The sequence below is a fragment of the Falco naumanni genome, chromosome 13, assembly GCF_017639655.2.
Source record: "Falco naumanni isolate bFalNau1 chromosome 13, bFalNau1.pat, whole genome shotgun sequence".
In the NCBI taxonomy this organism is placed as follows: Eukaryota; Metazoa; Chordata; class Aves; order Falconiformes; family Falconidae; genus Falco; species Falco naumanni.
This window is the reverse complement of record NC_054066.1, coordinates 19,238,646-19,255,520: the sequence shown is the minus strand read 5'-3', so window position 1 is coordinate 19,255,520 and position 16,875 is coordinate 19,238,646. Positions and strand designations below refer to the sequence as shown.

The 16,875-nt window shown below is 40.2% G+C and overlaps 2 protein-coding genes across 4 annotated transcripts in view; one reads left to right on the top strand and one right to left on the bottom strand.

The window, feature by feature from the left end:
• LOC121096500 (cytochrome P450 2J2-like) overlaps positions 1-16,875 on the bottom strand; it is a 112,255-nt gene that overhangs the window by 25,969 nt on the left and 69,411 nt on the right. The gene's annotated exons all lie outside the window — the stretch shown is intronic.
• On the top strand, positions 2,609-12,250 carry LOC121096502 (cytochrome P450 2J6-like). Its single transcript, XM_040612470.1, has 9 exons — positions 2,609-2,779; positions 4,355-4,517; positions 4,880-5,029; positions 6,018-6,178; positions 8,343-8,519; positions 9,075-9,216; positions 10,145-10,332; positions 11,406-11,547; positions 12,072-12,250. The coding sequence occupies exons 1-9, from the start codon at positions 2,609-2,611 to the stop codon at positions 12,248-12,250; spliced, it is 1,473 nt and encodes a 490-aa protein (XP_040468404.1).

The window sequence follows — 16,875 nt, the reverse complement described above, 5'->3', positions numbered from 1 at the left end:
ACTTTAAGGGGGAAGCTCAGGAGGGTCCCGGTGAGGCGAAGACGCTGGTCTCAGGTCTGTGAAGGGCCTGTGGATGTGGCTGCTCTCACTGGTTCCTTGTAAGCGGTACAACTCGAAGCTCAGTGTCTGGGTTAAGGGGCAGTGGCAGTGATGCTCCTCTCTCCCCTCTCCCCCCAGCAAGGCACCTCCCCTCATGCAGAAAATGGGGGAGAGCAGACGAGCACGTCGTGCTTCTGTGACTTCCCCTGGCCATGCGTGTCCTACTGCCAGGCATAGAGACCCTGCATGGCATCATGTAGGTACTTCAAGTTTGCAGGGAAGGTGCTGGGTGCAGGACCCTTTCCATCCCCAACTTTGGGGGGCTTGCAGAGAAGGCAGCTCCTGCAGATTGTTTCTGTTTTCTTCCAGAGCCCCTATACTGTGTCCCCAAGCAGTCGGTGTGAGCTGATGCAAGAGGAGCAAAGAGGAGGAACCTGTGCTCTTGCCAAGGACTGCCATGAATCTGGGCTACTGAAGACTCTCTCCCTACAAATTATAGGAGGCGTTGCCCCTCTTTGAGAGTCAGGTTTTGTTTGCATGCTTCTGCTGCTCTATTTCTCTTTAGCTGTTGCTCACCCCTCTCAGATGGCATCTAAAAAGATGTACTTTCTTTGCATCACTCCTCAGGGTACTGCAACAGGCAGGTGAGATGGGGAACATGTCCTGAAACACTATTATTAGCCTGGGAGGGTGACCTCCCTCTCTGAGTATCTGGCTCTAGTCTTCCCTGGAAGGCACCCTAGCAGCTATGTGCTTTGTGGGTGGGAGATGGAGATTAGTCCTGCAACTGAATTTGGGGCATGGAAAACAATGGGGTGCAGACAAGCTGCCATGAAGCTGGTAGGGCACAGGCCACAGCATGTTTCGGTTCTAAAGCCAAAGTACAGGGCAAATGGATCCTTTTCTCTGAGAGCAGAAAGGAAGGGGAGAGATGAGAATGGGTCAACAGCTGTCCTGGGGAGAGGGAACAGAGGAGGATTCACTGGTAAGAGGGATAGCTTTCTGTTCTGCTGAGCTGTCAGCCTGCTGTCACCCCTGCCTCCCCAGGCATTCAATTCTCACTCATGGAAACTGTGGCAAATCGTGCATTTTATCAGGCTTCCCTCTTCCCTGTCCTCCAGCACCATCTTATCTGAAGAGGAAAGCAAGCTGTACGCCCTTTAACATCTTCTCCTAAAGACATGGCAAAGGTGTTTGGCAGCTGCCTTTCTAAACGCAAGTACTTCATGTATAGGCTGTGAGGTACCATCACCACAACATGGCTAATATGTGTGGAAAAGTCAGAGCGAGCCTGGAGAGCCAGGGGAGATGCAGAGCAGCCGGACAGGATCGCTCAGAAGAGATGGAGGGGCCAGATGGGGCTGCAAGCAGGCAAGGCAGGTGAGCCTCATGGGCCGTGAGGACATTCACAGCCCTTCTCCCAGCAATATATGTGGAATCTGTCATTTTTCTGTTCACCCTATGAAAGTAACAACATTGGGGAGAAGCCCCTTTTAGGTCTCACTGATAGGTCTTGCGGTCCATGTAGCATAGGTGCCCTGGGCAAGCGATCATATGGAACCTGGCAGAGACCATGCCATTGAGGACTCATGTGGAGCAGAAGTGCCAAAGCTGTATTGTCCGCAATGATCCCTTTGCAGGGGCACAGGATCTACCTCCATAAAGGAAAACCAATCCACAGCTCCCAAATGGAGTTGCTCAGTTGCACGAGAGCACTTGTGAAAGAAGCTCACGCAGACAGTTGTATGTCATCTTTACCCCTGCTGCAGGCAATACAGTGGGAGTTAGCTGACAGGCATCTGGAGGGGGTGAAGAAATTTTGCTTTCTACTTGGTCATGAAGACCTTGCAGCCCCGCTTATCTGTGCAGCTGAACAGGGAGTGTGTGAACACTTTGGTGTTATGCCATTATAACCGTCAAACTCTTGTTACCCAATGATGGATTAGAGTCTTTTCTGTTTTATGTGCTCTAGGCACAAAATTAAAAGGTTCAGCCACCTCCTAAGGAGCTTACAATTTAAGCCATGAAGAAAAATAAACTACTAAAGGAATAGCAGAGAGCATCAGAATCAAGCAATAATGTGAGGTGAGTGAAGGAGCAGTGCACATGGCTGACGCACATGATGGCTACTGATAAGCCTGAACTTTTCAGTAATCCTGCTGGCCTGGGTGAGTAGCCAACCCTCAGGACTTTTTAATTTTATTTCTCTGTTCTTGCAAGAGGCCGTTTATGAAATGAGTACTGTGGGCAGGGATTTTTGTCACAGCGACTGCCATGGCATGAGCAGGCATATGATTAACCTGCATTTTGTATCCCTTGGAGAGCTGACAGTTGTCAGATTTATCGCTGCAATATAATGGAACGATGTTATATATGCTTAAAAATAAGAACATTTCATTCTCTGGGGTGAGGAAATAAAGTGATGAAAGGGGAAGGACAGAGGCACAGAAGCTTCAACATCTTTTTCTCTATTTAGGGAGGTACCAGCAAAGCAAGATAAAAGCAGATCTGTCCTCTGCCTATACAGTGGTTTTTCAACGGCAACATAGCCTTGTAAATCAGAAGTGAAATGTTAACAGTAAGTGTGGTGTTGGTATCTTTTGTGGTGTCTCTGCTGTTTATGCAGTTTCTGAAATTGCAATGGATGCGAAGACGATTTCCTCCTGGACCAACTCCGTACCCCTTCTTTGGAAATCTGCTGCAGATGAACTTCCAAATTCATCATGAGATCCTTAAAAAAGTATGTATTTTCAAGCAATTAATGGATTCATAAGCTGATTGAAAAGTAAACGTAAGCATTTAACATAGTTTTATTTGGGAGGGATTTATTCTAAATTGTATAGATGTGAAAATAGGTGGGGATCATTAAAATATCTGGGTTTAGGTATGAAAATTTCCAGCTATGAAACGTCATTAAAACCTTATGTGCATATGAACAAAATAATACTGATGATAATGTTCCTGTCTTACACATAGGAAAATGCACGTTTTAAAGCAGAGTCTTTAATTCTGTGCAGTCTTTTGCAGGTCTGTATTTTGACTGTTGTTGCACTGGCAGTTTCCAGATATCCCATGAAATAACTACTGAGTGCATGTGTGTTTCCAGTATAGAAAAGATTAATATTTTTATACTTATTCAACAGATTTTTCAAAGATCTTGGAGTAAATTTTTTTTTCTGACATACCTGTTGGTTAGATTTTAACAAGAGTTCAGTCTGCTGAGGCTGATTGAGCTTTTAAGTAGCTGAGCTAATTAATTGCGTGCCTACGCTCAAACTCTTTTCTGAGTCCAGTTGTAATGCACAGCACTTCTAGAATTTGTACCCTAATGTTTTATATTCCTCATATATATAAAAAATAATTAACATTTAAATATATAACAGCACCTTGCTTTCACTCTTTGTTCTCAGCCTTCCTGTCTTGCCGGTTTTCTTTTCCCAAGTTGCATATTTCAAGGCAAAGTAGTATGACTCCACAACATTAAATTATAGCCAGTGCGTGCCTTGTTTTCTTCTATTTCTGACCTCCCAAACCTGAAGAGTAGCGCTCATCCCAAGATATCAAAAGCTATGAATTAGTCCTTCTCGAAATGAAGTTAAACACAAATGTGCAAGCACATGTGTGTAACTTTTTGCTCAACATGCCTATCTGTTCCCTCTTGTTTGCTCCCAGGCAGCAAAATTTTGTACTCCTCTAGTCCTGCAGTTCTTGGGATGTTTTGGTAATGCCACGCTCTTCCCAGCCTACTCTGCCCCGCAGACTTGCTGCTTTGACCTACGCACTGTTGCACTTCCCTCAACCTTTTCCTTTTCCATTTCCCAGTTCTCCAGCTAGGGAAAGGACTGTCCTCCCTACTTCTAGTGATGGCTGTGTGCAGGGCATTGCGGAGACAAGGCTATTACAGTTTAGCTAGAAAGGAGGGTGTGGTTCCTGCTTTGCTCACCTCCTCAGCTGCTTTTGCTACACAATACACAAAGGGGAATCTGTAGATGTTCACTTAAACTCATAAGCTAATGTTTTCTTCTTACAAATGTGTAAGAATTCATCTGCAAAGAGTTTGAATTGTAAGACATGATCAATAGCGTCGTAGGCTTTGGCAATAGCTGACATTTTGGGAACATCTTGATCTTTAGTAAATGAGACTTTCAATAGAAACCTGACTTCAGGCTATGTTATATGCAAGAATAGATTTGGTGCTCTTCTCAAGGTCAACCACTCCTCGGGCATCTGCCAAGGGAAAAGATCTTGTTCATCATGTTTGATTTAAATGTACTGGTTCTCATGCATGTTATTCTGATGCTGCTTTGTTCTACAGATGGCCGAAATTCATGGTAACGTCTTCACCTTATGGCTTTCAAATGTTCCTGTCGTTGTCCTGCAAGGGTTTCAGGCAGTGAAGGAAGGTCTGACTGTTCATGCTGAACATGTTGCTGGAAGGCCAACAAGCAGAGTCTTTCACATGCTGAATCATGGAAATGGTAATTATTATTTTCATAAATCTTTTTGTGTGTTCTAAGTCTGGCTTTGGAAACTCATTTAGAGTCCTGAAGTCCCTAATTTATAGTGGGGAAAAAAATTAATATTTTCATGAGGTTTTATAATATACTTCTTTTTTTGATTCTGGCGGAACAACAATGGCAGAATATAGCTATTGTAAGAGTTTCTACACAGGAGACAGATGGCTAAACTATAAGAAGAAAGAAGAGGAAAGAGGAATGCTGCCAGACTGCTGGCAAAAATTTGAAAAAATTAGAATGAAAGAGAAGCTTCTTTGGCATATTAACTGTACCAATTCATTAATTTATGAAGCATTAACAGCATTAGTTCATTATGGTCCCAGGTGTTATGTTTTCTAATGGTGATCTCTGGAAGCAACAGAGGCATTTTGGACTCGCGACAATGAGGAAAATGGGAGTGGGGAAAAAAGACCAGGAGTATCAGATACAAAAGGAGGCCTGTCACCTGGTGGAATACTTCCAGAAAATGAATGGTATGTGACTCAACATGCAGGTCAGGCGGTGCAATGGGTGATTTTGCTGAAGAATGCGTCACCTGTAGCTTTTGAAACTATTTGATTTCAGATATGTATTTAAAGTGTGCATGCAGAGCTGAGTCTCGAAGCTCTGTAACGTATGATTTGCACGAGACATTTCCTTGCAGAAGTGCTATGCATGAAACCCCACGGTACGAACTTAGGACTGAGACTCCACGATCCCTGTCTGTTAGTGTTATTACTACTTAAGTCTGTTTTATCTTTCTCATGGTCACAGAATCAGGGTAACAGGAAACAGTAACAAAGTAAGTGTCACAACAGCCGATATACTTCTGCAAAAAAAAAAAAAAAAAAAAACCAAAAAACAAAACCCCAAACCAAGGCACAAAACGTTAATAGCTTTGACCAGGGCTGCACAACCCTATGGCTCTGCTCTGGCAAGTGCAGTGGAAAAAGCTCACCTCACACAGCTTGCGGTAGTCACCTCAGTAAGGGAAGACGTTTGTTCAGATTGTGCTGCTGAATGACAGGGTGATCTATAGGTTTGCTTAATTATTTTATTATTGAGGTGAAAAGGAGATGAGCAAAGGATAGAAGGTGGTTCTCTTTTCAATTCAGCTGCTTGTTCATACAATGTCTCAGCTGACCTTTTTTGTACCATGGTTATTGCCAAACATGAGATCTATTGATGCCAAGGTTCTGTGAAATCTGGGTGTTTTTATAATTACTACTACTAATTACACTCCCACCAGTAGTCTTGCCTTTTTTTAACCAACAGTGTTTTTAGATGTCTGAAGTTACTCTTTATTCATGCCTTTTACCAATAAATTGCAATTTAATTAATTTCAACCTTAATTAATTCAGAATCATTTTCAGCAATCTAATTAATGTCAGAAGTGTTTGTAAAATCTCATCAGCTCTCCTTTCAATGGGAAACGCAGGAACATTATGTGTTAATGGTGAATGCTGTTGACTGTGTTTACAGGAAAACCTCTGGACCCCACTATGCCTGTTGTTCATACTGTCTCAAATGTGATCTGTTCTGTGATTTTTGGACATCGCTTCTCTAAAGATGATGAAAATTTTCACCAGTTGATTGAATCCATTGATACTATAGCAGGATTTATGAACAGCATCTCTTTCTTTGTGAGGAAAATGATTTTTTGTTTGTTTGTTTACTTTATATAGATAGACAATGAAAAAGGCAACTTGCTTGTTACTTTTATAACAAAAATAAATACTAATGCACTGGGAATTGCTGGAGTACTCATCAGAATAGTATTTTCAGATGCAGTTCAAAGCTTGTTTCAATTGCTTATTCCTCATCATAGCACAGCAATTTCACATCTGGTGGACGGGAATGGAAACACAGGCTTGCTACATGTTTGGGAGATGCACAAAGGCCAGTCTTGCAGAAATGCTGCCTGTACAACTGTGTTTCCTATACAAACAGCGTTTTAAACTATAACTGAAAACCAGTAGTAAAATATAGTTAAAAATAAAAGTAAAAAAAAAGAAAAAAAGAAAGAACAGCTCTGAAATAGGCTTATCTTAAATTCTACCTAACAAAGTAGTTTTCTTCGCTGTGTGAAATCATATGACTGTCAACAAATGTCAAGAGTAACACGGGCTTTACTGCTTCCTGCACTACTGTTAGCTAACTTCATATGAACTTAAGTAGAGTAACTGTTTTGTGCAAATGTAACATATCATAAAATTGCTTAATGGTAGCTTTTTCCTATAGTTTTCGGCAGCAACACCTGTACCACATCTGCATGTACTTATGAGAATTTGATAACACATACTGGAAGTCACACTCCATTAGCTGCTGGATATTTGTCTCCATCCAAGGCCGCAGCTCCTGACTGCACATCTGGCCCACTGGACAGAAAAAAATGCTATCTTGCTTCTGTGTGAAGCTGTGACTGCAGTTGCAAAACCAGTAGAACAGACTGCCTCAAACAAGGGCGGTTTTATCATTAACCATTTATAAATTGGAACCACAATACTGTATATAGCCAAGAAGTCAATTTACCAATGTACAATGCAGCCTGCTTCTGCAGAACTTGCTGGAACACATCTGGCTTTGTATCTTGCATGGTTTCCAACATTTCTTACTAACTGGAAACTGCTGTAATCAAAGTCCTAGAGAATTTGAGGTCTCGAAAAAAAATGAAACTACTTATGATTTTTTCTCCCAGAAGATGCAGGTAGAATGATTCCTAACCTATCTTCTAATTAGGGTAAACACAGGATCAGCTAATTCCAAACTGGTCTCAGTAGGTATTTTTACAAGGTGTTCTTAAAAACTCTTAATAGTGTGGCCACAGCCAACAAAAACATTCTAGTCCAGTATTTCATTCTGTCCTGCTCTCCACAGTGCTTTCACAGCGATGTGCAATCCTTTAATGATGGTCTGTACTAATCTGTTTTTGTGGTAAGTGGACAGGTATTTTTAAGCAAAATTATGCAGTAGGATGACAAATAAATACAAGCCAGGAATCCGAACAGGTCTGTGGGAAGATAAATCTTTGTAATGCAGCTGCCATTTAAATAGGTGAGCCCAAGTGTTATGACCTAATACAAAATTTAAGCTGCAGTAATTCTGTAAACTGGAAGGACATGGTACAATCTGTAAAAAGAGAAAAAAGAAAGGGAAATGAAGTAGAGGAATGGAATTAATGTAAGGAGTGTTTTGTTTTCTTTTCTGCTGAGATGCGGTTTTGTAATAGTACAAGCCCAAGAGTGTGAATAGGTTTAGACCATGAATAAACAGCAGGGAATCCACAGGGCTCAGTATTTCTACTTCATCAAGTTGTTTTGCATATCACACAGATGTGATGTGTTTGATTCTTATCTATGAGAAGGCCTATCTCGTAAAATCCCCATGCATTCAGTGTCCTACAGTCCTGAGTTTAGATTTTTCTATTTTCGGTTAGCAGATATATCAAGGAAGTCAGCCTCGATATGTTTTTTTTTGGTGATGAGGTAGAAATGATATGTATGTTGGATAAACTGAGAACAGGGGCACATTTTATATGAGGTCCTTGGTACTGAAGTTCAGCCTAGCAAATAATTGGGGTATAGAGGAACTTTATTTATTCTTTATGCATCACAATGGAAAATTTATAGCGTAAAACTAAGAGAAATTCTGCTCCAGGGAAAAATGGGATTAAGAAAAGCTTTAATGAATCGTGGGGTAGGCATTATCCCTTCCATGTTTTTTCTACTACCCAAAAGCCTATATTGGGATTCAAATTTACTTTGCTCGTGTCAGTAATACCACATGTCTAAAATATCTCTTTTATAGGTATGTGAAATCTTTCCCTGGCTTCCAAGTTGTTTCCTAGCACCAATGAAACAAGCTAAGGCCAGCATAAATTTTGTGAACACTCTATTAGCAAAGGAACTTGAAAACCACAAAAAAAAAAGAGGAACAGATGAAAATCAAGATTTTATTGATTACTATTTGGATGAGATAGATAGAGTGAGTATCTCTGAACTCTTCTTATGCCCCACTAACAATGATTTTAAGTTGTTTTTAAGTGCTGGTTTGATTATAATGATGTCTAATATAAATTTAGAAGTATACCATTTCTCCATAGAAAAGCTTATAGGTAGATGAACTAAAAAAAGTTGACACTAAGAGATGGCAGAAGGATGATGAAGTAATAATGTAAATAGATTCACAGGCAGATTAGCTTTAACCTCAATAATAACAGATCTGCATATGATTAAGATACAACTAGAAATCACTGTTATGATGGACTTTGCAGCAGGAGTAGAAAGCACGTACAATTAGTAACTTTGTCATGGCTGAAGAAAAAACTGTTTATATGGATAGGATAAATTGACAAGTATACTGGAAAATATTAGAAAGTGTCTTCATTTTAGGCAGAAGGTTTTATTTTCTAGCACTTTGATTATTTTTTTTTTCTTTTTTTTCATTTTGGATAGTATCAGTAAATATTCCTGTGATGCAAAGTGGTTTACTTCTTTTTTTTGTGTGACATAACTTGGTCTTTTCAATTCATATCTGCAGACTAAAGGAGATGCTGATGCTACTTATGATGAAGAAAACTTGATCCAGTCTATTTTTGACCTCTTTCTGGCAGGTGTAGAAACAACAGCCACCACTTTACGTTGGGCATTGCTCTATATGGTGATTTATCCTGATATTCAAGGTAAGCACACCCAAACAGTTCTGCAACTTTTTAGAAATCATACATGTTCAAATAGCAGTGCAGCTTGTTCAAAGAATAATAGAGGAACTAATTATTAGGGTGTGAATCAGGTGAACTGCATGTATCTCTTTCTTGCTGTATCCTTTCTAACATACAGGCCAGCCATTTTAGGTTTCATTTTTAACAGACCTATACAGAATGCAGGGTGTGATTCTTCTGATCAGATGGAGGAGTCTAGTCTTGGACAAGATAATGATTAGACTTCCACTGAAGACAAGGTGGAGTGTTCAGGTCATCCTTTCCATCCCATGACTGCTACTCTTTGAAGTGCTCCTGGCTTCTTTGCAGCAGAAATTATTTCAGTACAGTGGGAGGTTGCTAATATGTGTGGTTATTCCATGAAACTTAAAACTTCAAACATAGACTTCTACATATAGATATTAAAAAAAAAAGATTGGGGTGAGTAGCTTGAAACTGTATGTTTTTAATAATGATATTCACAGAGGAAAGATATAGCTTGGCAAAGTAAGTGAAAAGGAAGCGTCAGAGTGCATAGGATAGAAAAGATTGAAAAGTATACAAATCACTTCAAAGGCCTCATATCTGGGAGTTTAAGCTGAGTACCAGGCACAGCAGGAGGCTAGTAAGAAGAAAATGTTGAAAATGGTAAAGAGAAAGGATGTCCCATTGTTGGTGCCTAAAAACTCTTCAAAAGATCTAAAATTAGAGATTGGATTGAGCATACTGAATTTTCACAACATGATCTTTCACCCTTGCAGGGTATATTAAAATAGTCTTAAGTTTCCTGATGCATAGGGTCAATCTATCTTTTTCATCTTGTTGGATGTTATTCTTACTGTAAAAAGCAATAGGAAAAAATATGTAGAGTTTATTTGTTGTATATTTAAAGCTGAATATTCCTCCTTAGAGAAAGTCCAAAAGGAGATGGATGATGTTCTCGGTTGTTCCCATTTAATTTGCTACGAGGACAGAAAGAAGTTGCCTTATACAAATGCTGTAATTCACGAGATCCAGCGATACAGTAACATAGTCTTAATTGCACTTCCAAGACAGAGCATGAAGGACACAGAGCTGCTGGGATTTCCTGTTCCAAAGGTAGAAATATGCTGCATATTTGAATATCTGATGTCTGGTACGCTTGCAACAGTTTTTAAAACTGATTTAACATAACTTTTTAACAACTGAAGCCACCTCAGCTAGTGATTCCCAAAATACTTTCCTTTTTTAGTTGCTTTTGATGTAATTGCTCATTTAGTTGAAAAGCAACTATGATTGAGAACTGCTGTGTAGGTCTTTGGTACATTAGATGCATTTAGAAAGGCTTTTGAGGGTTTTCTTGATTGAGGACAAGAATTCTTGTGCCCTATCAGTTCTAGCAGTGCCCTAAGCTATGACTGTCTTCAAGGAAATGTGCACTTCATCCTAACTATTAGTATTCTTATATCATTATTTCTCTCAACAGAAAACTTGTGAATGGTGACTGGAAATAAACATATTAATTTCCATCAGTCTCAGGTCTGTCCCTTGTCAAAATGGCTTATCAGCTGGTGAACAGAGGCCATTCAAAAATGGAAAAAAAAGATTTATTGAAAAACTTTCAAATGTGTAATTATTTTTGTATCACCATTTTTAAATGCAATATCTTGCAAATATTATAATGAAACTGAAGTATTTTCAAGTTGTAACTGAAAGGCACATAAGGGCTTGTTCTTAAATATTCTCCCATTGCTGCTTTTCATGTAGCTTCATTTTCATTCCCTTTTTCTGGATCTGCTCAAAGCAACTCTGGTGTTGCAGACATCATCGAGTAACAAAAGGAAAAAATAAACTGATAATCATGATATTCTATAACTCAAAAGCTGAATAAGTAATAAAAATACTTAGTGACAATAGGAAAAATAAAAGTAACACATTTTAACAATACAAACATGATAATATCCTAACCATTTATTTTATTGCACTTAGTGGCAGCAAGTAATAAAGGAGAGGAAGTAGCAATATTCTCAAAAGTTTAAACTCCTTATGAAATTTTTTAAAGCTTGATTTCATTCTTGAGAAAAATGAGACTTTAAATTATGACATTAAATTCTTTGCTCCTTTGTCATTATTTTGTTATCTGATTAATATGAACAATAAGACAGAACTGAAGCCACTGCTCTTTTTTTCAGAACACCATAATTTTATCAAATATTGACTCTGTTCTGTCTGACCCTGGAAAATGGGAGACACCTGATGAGTTCAACCCAGGCCACTTTCTGGATAAAGACGGAAACTTTGTAAACAGGGATGCATTCTTACCATTTTCAATAGGTATGTGCACTGAATAGGGTTTTATTCACTCTTTGTGGTAACACCTTAAGAGCCATTCATTCCCCAGCATAAAAAGGAGAACATTTACAAATAGGTATATAAACACATCCCGCTGTTTTAAAGATCTCCAGGAAGAGAGAAGTCCAACTGTACATGGAAAAGATTGGAAGGAATGACACTTAGAAAAGTTTCTCTTGGAAGACAGATCCAGTTTCTCTTGGAGGAGAGATCCAGTTATCAAGATAGTAGCAGCAAAATGCATAGTACTAGGAAGATTGTAAATGTAAATTATAAAACCCTGGTGATCATTTCTATAATGTCTTGCTGCCTGCTGTAAACAAAGATCAAAACTTCCAGTGGAAATTCAAGCTGCCTTTCACTTCTGGATCATTAAATGATGAAGTTAGTTAAGAGAAAAGGACTAAGTCTGCAGAAAACAAGCAAACAAACTAAAAGCCAAGCAGATTAGAAAGGGAGGTGCAATAGAAACCCCTTGGCTGATTGCCTTTTCTGTCTTTTCACAGGGCACCGAGTATGCATGGGGCAGCTGCTGGCAAGGATGGAGCTCTTTATTGTCTTTTCCACCCTGTTACAGGCATTCACATTCACCCTGCCAGAAGGAGTGAAAGAAGTCAATACAAAGCTGGTTTTTGGAGCCACAATGAAGCCACCTCCCTACCAGCTCTGTGCCATTCCTCGGTAGGGAAGGGTGCCCCACAGTTTCAGGGAACTTACTCAGCAAGATTGTTTCTGCTTGTGAATTTCTTCTTGCATGTCTTAAGATTTTTGCTTTCCTCTTGATTTGGTTAATCAGTACCCTGAAAGATGCTTTTTGGACAGTTGTATCCTGAGGATTATACCTCACCTCAAAGAGTTAATCTTTCATTCTTGTTTGCTGTTTGGAAAATCTTGGTAAATTTCTTTTGATGTGTAACAAATAAAGACATTAAGGGAAGAGATAGAATTGGGCTTTATTTATTAACTGGAAAGAGGATTTACAGAGAAAGAACTTAAAGCAAAGTCTAGAAATTAGAAGTCTTATCGTTAAAGATCTGTGCATTCTTTCTTGTAAGCCACAGTTGCATTTGTGGAGATAGGCTTAGAGGTCTTTCAATCTGCCTCAGGATATTAGTGGGTGCAGGAATTAAAAGAAGCTCTTAGAGGAAGCTTTCTAGAGAGGCAGATAGTGTGATCTGAGATAACATTCCCTTAGACTGATCAGGTTTGTGGCTGTGCAAGCTTGTTGTGTACAACTCTATCATTGACACCTGTCAAGACAGTTGAGGGTTTCACCCTCATAATACAGGTAGGGAGCAAGGACTGGAAGGCAAATGACAACAGGAGTGGGCACAGAGTATTGATAAATTGCTTTTTTATGAGCCCACTGGTTGACAGCAACATAAGAACATCTTTTTCATGACAGCTAATTTCTGGTGGTGTTTGCTCCAGATCCTCCAATAATTTATTCAGCTTCATTTATTCTTTCATGTCTTTAATGGATTCTTTATCACAGTTAGCTGACTTCACATCAGTCAGCACAAATTAGCATATCACAAGCAACAGAAGATTTGGCACTATTGAAGAATTCTTGAAGCCCTTGATGAGGATGGTGCTTAAGGACTTGTCAAAAGCGGATATTTAACATTTTGCTAGTTTGGTTACTGACACTTAACGGGGGGCGGGGGGTGGTGTTTGGCAGCGTTGGGAGTACCTTCTTCCTGTATGACATACAAAGTGGATACTGTATGCCAACATGAAGGATTATTTCTCTACACTGCTTAGCTGACAGTGCCGTCTGCCGGACTGAAGTCATGATCAGCTGTGTTTGTTTCAAGTACCTCTGCCTGCCTTGTATTTAAAGCGCCCTAGTCTAACAGGCAGAGACATGTAAAATCAGCAATCTGCACACAGGGTAAAACCTGGGTTGCCAGTTTCTTCCCCTCCAGGATTACCCTTATGGGCTGGTTCAACCCTTTTCACTGCTGTGGGCTGGATGGCAGCATGTCCAGACAGGCAGGCGATTGGTGTGAAGTCCCCTCCACGCTGGAACTACAAACAACCCCCTGGCAGCAGCTCCACACTGGTAAGGGGGTGCTTCATTTGTATCCACATGGATAGCAGGAGGAGAGGCAATGACAGCAGCAGTTCCTTGCCTTTAGCACTGAAGTTAAAAATCACTAATCCTAAAGAATAGCTGGTAGATAGCACCGACAAAATGCTGCTTCTGGCTGCATTTAGTAATTATGAAGCAAATGGAGCCTCAGCAACCTCATAAATACATTTGCCATCAAATAAAGTAAGATGAATCCCATGCCTCAAACCTAAAACTACCCACAGTCACCTTCCCTTTCCAGTGTGAGAGAATCACATTCCAGGCTAGCTCCAGCTGCACCACTGGTTGAAGTGTCTACTGAGCTCAAAAACAAGTAAGGTGTGAAGCTATGAAGTGTCAACAAATGAGGTTTTTTCCACCTGTGCAACACTTTGGTTCCCTCCAGAACCTCTGCCTTTTCTTCTTTCCTCTGTCTCACCTCTCCAAAGTGTTCCATTTACAGTGTGTACTGTCTTTGCAGCTTATCTCATTTTCTCATTTATCCTGACTTTTTTTTCTCTTCATTTTTATTGAGTCAAGGCTATCCCTTGACTATTCTTCCACCAGAAGATGTCACTCAGTTTCAGAAATTAGTAGAGTACAAGTCACCCTCACTGTTCTAGAAGGACTAGACAAGTGGCTAAAAGTAGAATTTTGAGCCTACCCTTCAGACAAGTTCTTAGGGATCATTTGAGAATTAATGAGATTTTCTTTTCAGGTTCTTTTTAATATGTCTTGGACATTTGAGCCTTAAGGATCTGAGTAGATTATAAAATATTCCTAGATAAACTCGAATGTAATCTTGCATTGTCACCTAATAAGAGATAAAAACATATCTGCATACCCTTACACTGTAGTAATCCATGGTAAGTGTCTGTTCATACTTTCTAGGACAACTACACATGCCAGATTAAATGTAAACATTTCAGAGCATGAAATTCAGCTTGAGCGTCCTTCCTATGCAAGCTGCATGTAGTGACTCCAAAGGAAGCTTTGCTCCCCTTTTAGAAAGGAGAGGAGAGGGTGAAACACCACTATTCCAGCTCCCTTCATCCCTTTTCCTGTGCTAAGCGACAATACCAGGGGGAAAAAAAGTAAATAACAATAAACGACAATCTTGGATTTCCTGGGCCACTCCCTTTCAGTGCCACTTCCCCTGCTGTGTTTTCTGGTGCCTGCTGAAGGAGAGAGCAGCCAACTGAACTTAATACAAAAAATAATGGTGGCTTCGTTTTAATGTGTCCAGGAGCTGATGCTATTTGTAGAAGAGCACAGAAGGACTAACAGCTCAAGGTGACTACACACTCACCTTTTCTGGTAAGTAATGTGAGTTTTCTAGCTACCCTGCTTTATCTGGACTGGGAGGGGATGGGGTCCCCACCAAGCAAAAAAAAAGTGCAAGATTCGTGTGAAGCAAACATAGAAGAAGGTACTGGCCATTCTATTCCCCACAGATCATTCTACTGTCCTTTCCTTGCTTCTATCTAATCTCCAAAATCTACTTCAGGTGTTCTCTTGCTTGGTCTGCCTTCCTGGTTTTCAATTTTCTCCCAGCTTGGCTGCATTTGGTTTCACTCTTGGCCACAAAGTTTGGTGTGAAATAAGCTTCTGGAGTGCCACACGCACTTCGTGTGTGCTGTAGTGAATCCAGGTAGGGCTGAAGTACCTTGTGATAATTTTCACACATAGGAAGTTGGCTCATATAACAAGATGTCTTTACTATTTGCCTTCGGAGGGAGCTCTAGCCCGTTTATTTGAACTTGGTGGAGAGCTTAACTCTGAACTGATGCACAAAAATACTGTTGTGGGAGAACACACCCGTCTCCTAATGTAGTTGCTTGCTGGTTCATTCCCTTTCTATTTAATGTACTTTCTTATATCTGTGTTTTCAACTCACCTGCACATTCCTCCATTCATCTTTTTTTTCCTCATACAATGTCATCCATCTCCTATAAGTTTTTCTTTAGATACCTTCTAAGGTCCATGCTGTCTGCTGTTGCTTCTTATGCTTTCCTTATTGAAATCTCTCCACCTATTCCTCTCACTCCCATCTGTTGTAAAATATATTTGACAGGTGTTCCTCATTCTAGTGTCTTCCACCCTCTTTCTGAGTCTCTCGTATCCTCTTTCTGTTTTTACTCCCTTTCCTACACTATGCAGTTGTTTGCCTTTCCCTATTCTATACAGTTTCTCAAATTACATGCAGTGTAGCCATAGTTATGTTCCTCAACAGCATTGCTTTGTATGCGTTAAGATAGAAAGCTGGTAATGACAGTATGGATTGCAGCCACTTCACCTCCACAATCAGAAGATACAGGGAAATAATGTCATGGTTGAAGAAAGCAGCCTGAGGCCCTATTGTCACTAACAGTGGTAAGAACATACCGTTTTGAAAAAGAAGTGGTTGTCAGAAAGCTTAGGGGAAAAAGACCAAGTGGGTAAATGGCAGCTTCTCCCTTCCTCTCTCTGGTAGGTCATTGCTAATAGCCTTGTCAACTGCATTTATTTCATTGTGAAAATATGTTTAGTTTTGGAGAATGTAATCAGCATCAGAGTATCACAATTTCTGCACGTGAAAGAAAAATGACTCAACCCTTGTTTCTTGGTTTTCTGAATATCAGCCCATGCTCCCAGGATCTTCCCTGTCCCTGGTGTTAGACCGAGTCCCTGCAGCTGTTGCTTCATCATTTTGGAGCCCATCCTGTTGGGAGGGTTTTGGCTTCATCCTGCAATGCCTGGATTCTGCTAAAAGGCTTGGAAAAGCTGAAAAAATCATCACTGAGGAGGAGTTATTGTGTTTAATACACATGACCCAATGAGCTGTGCCACCCTAGAGAAATATGTGGGGAAAATTAAGTGAGCCCCAATGTTTCAGAGTTTCACTGGAAAATGTGGCAGAAACAAAGATATACCTGAAGAAAATGGATATCTAAGGTGGATACTGGAATTTAAACTGAACCTTTGTTGCCTGCCATAGAAATATAATGTTAAAACACATATGTTCTATTTAAGCCCTAGATTGTTACCTGGTGGAGAGAAAGAAGGTAATTTAATGTGGTTCCTCAGGTGGAGTCAGGTGATGCTGTGTGAAGAGGAGACAGAGAAAGTCCAGCTGAATCCAGAGAAAAATCTGGTCTTTGACCAGAGCGGAGGAGGCAGGCAGCACGGCCGGGTGAGGCCATGCCAGCAGCACCGCATGCTGAGGGAGGGAAGCCATTTTAGGAGCCAGGCAGCCC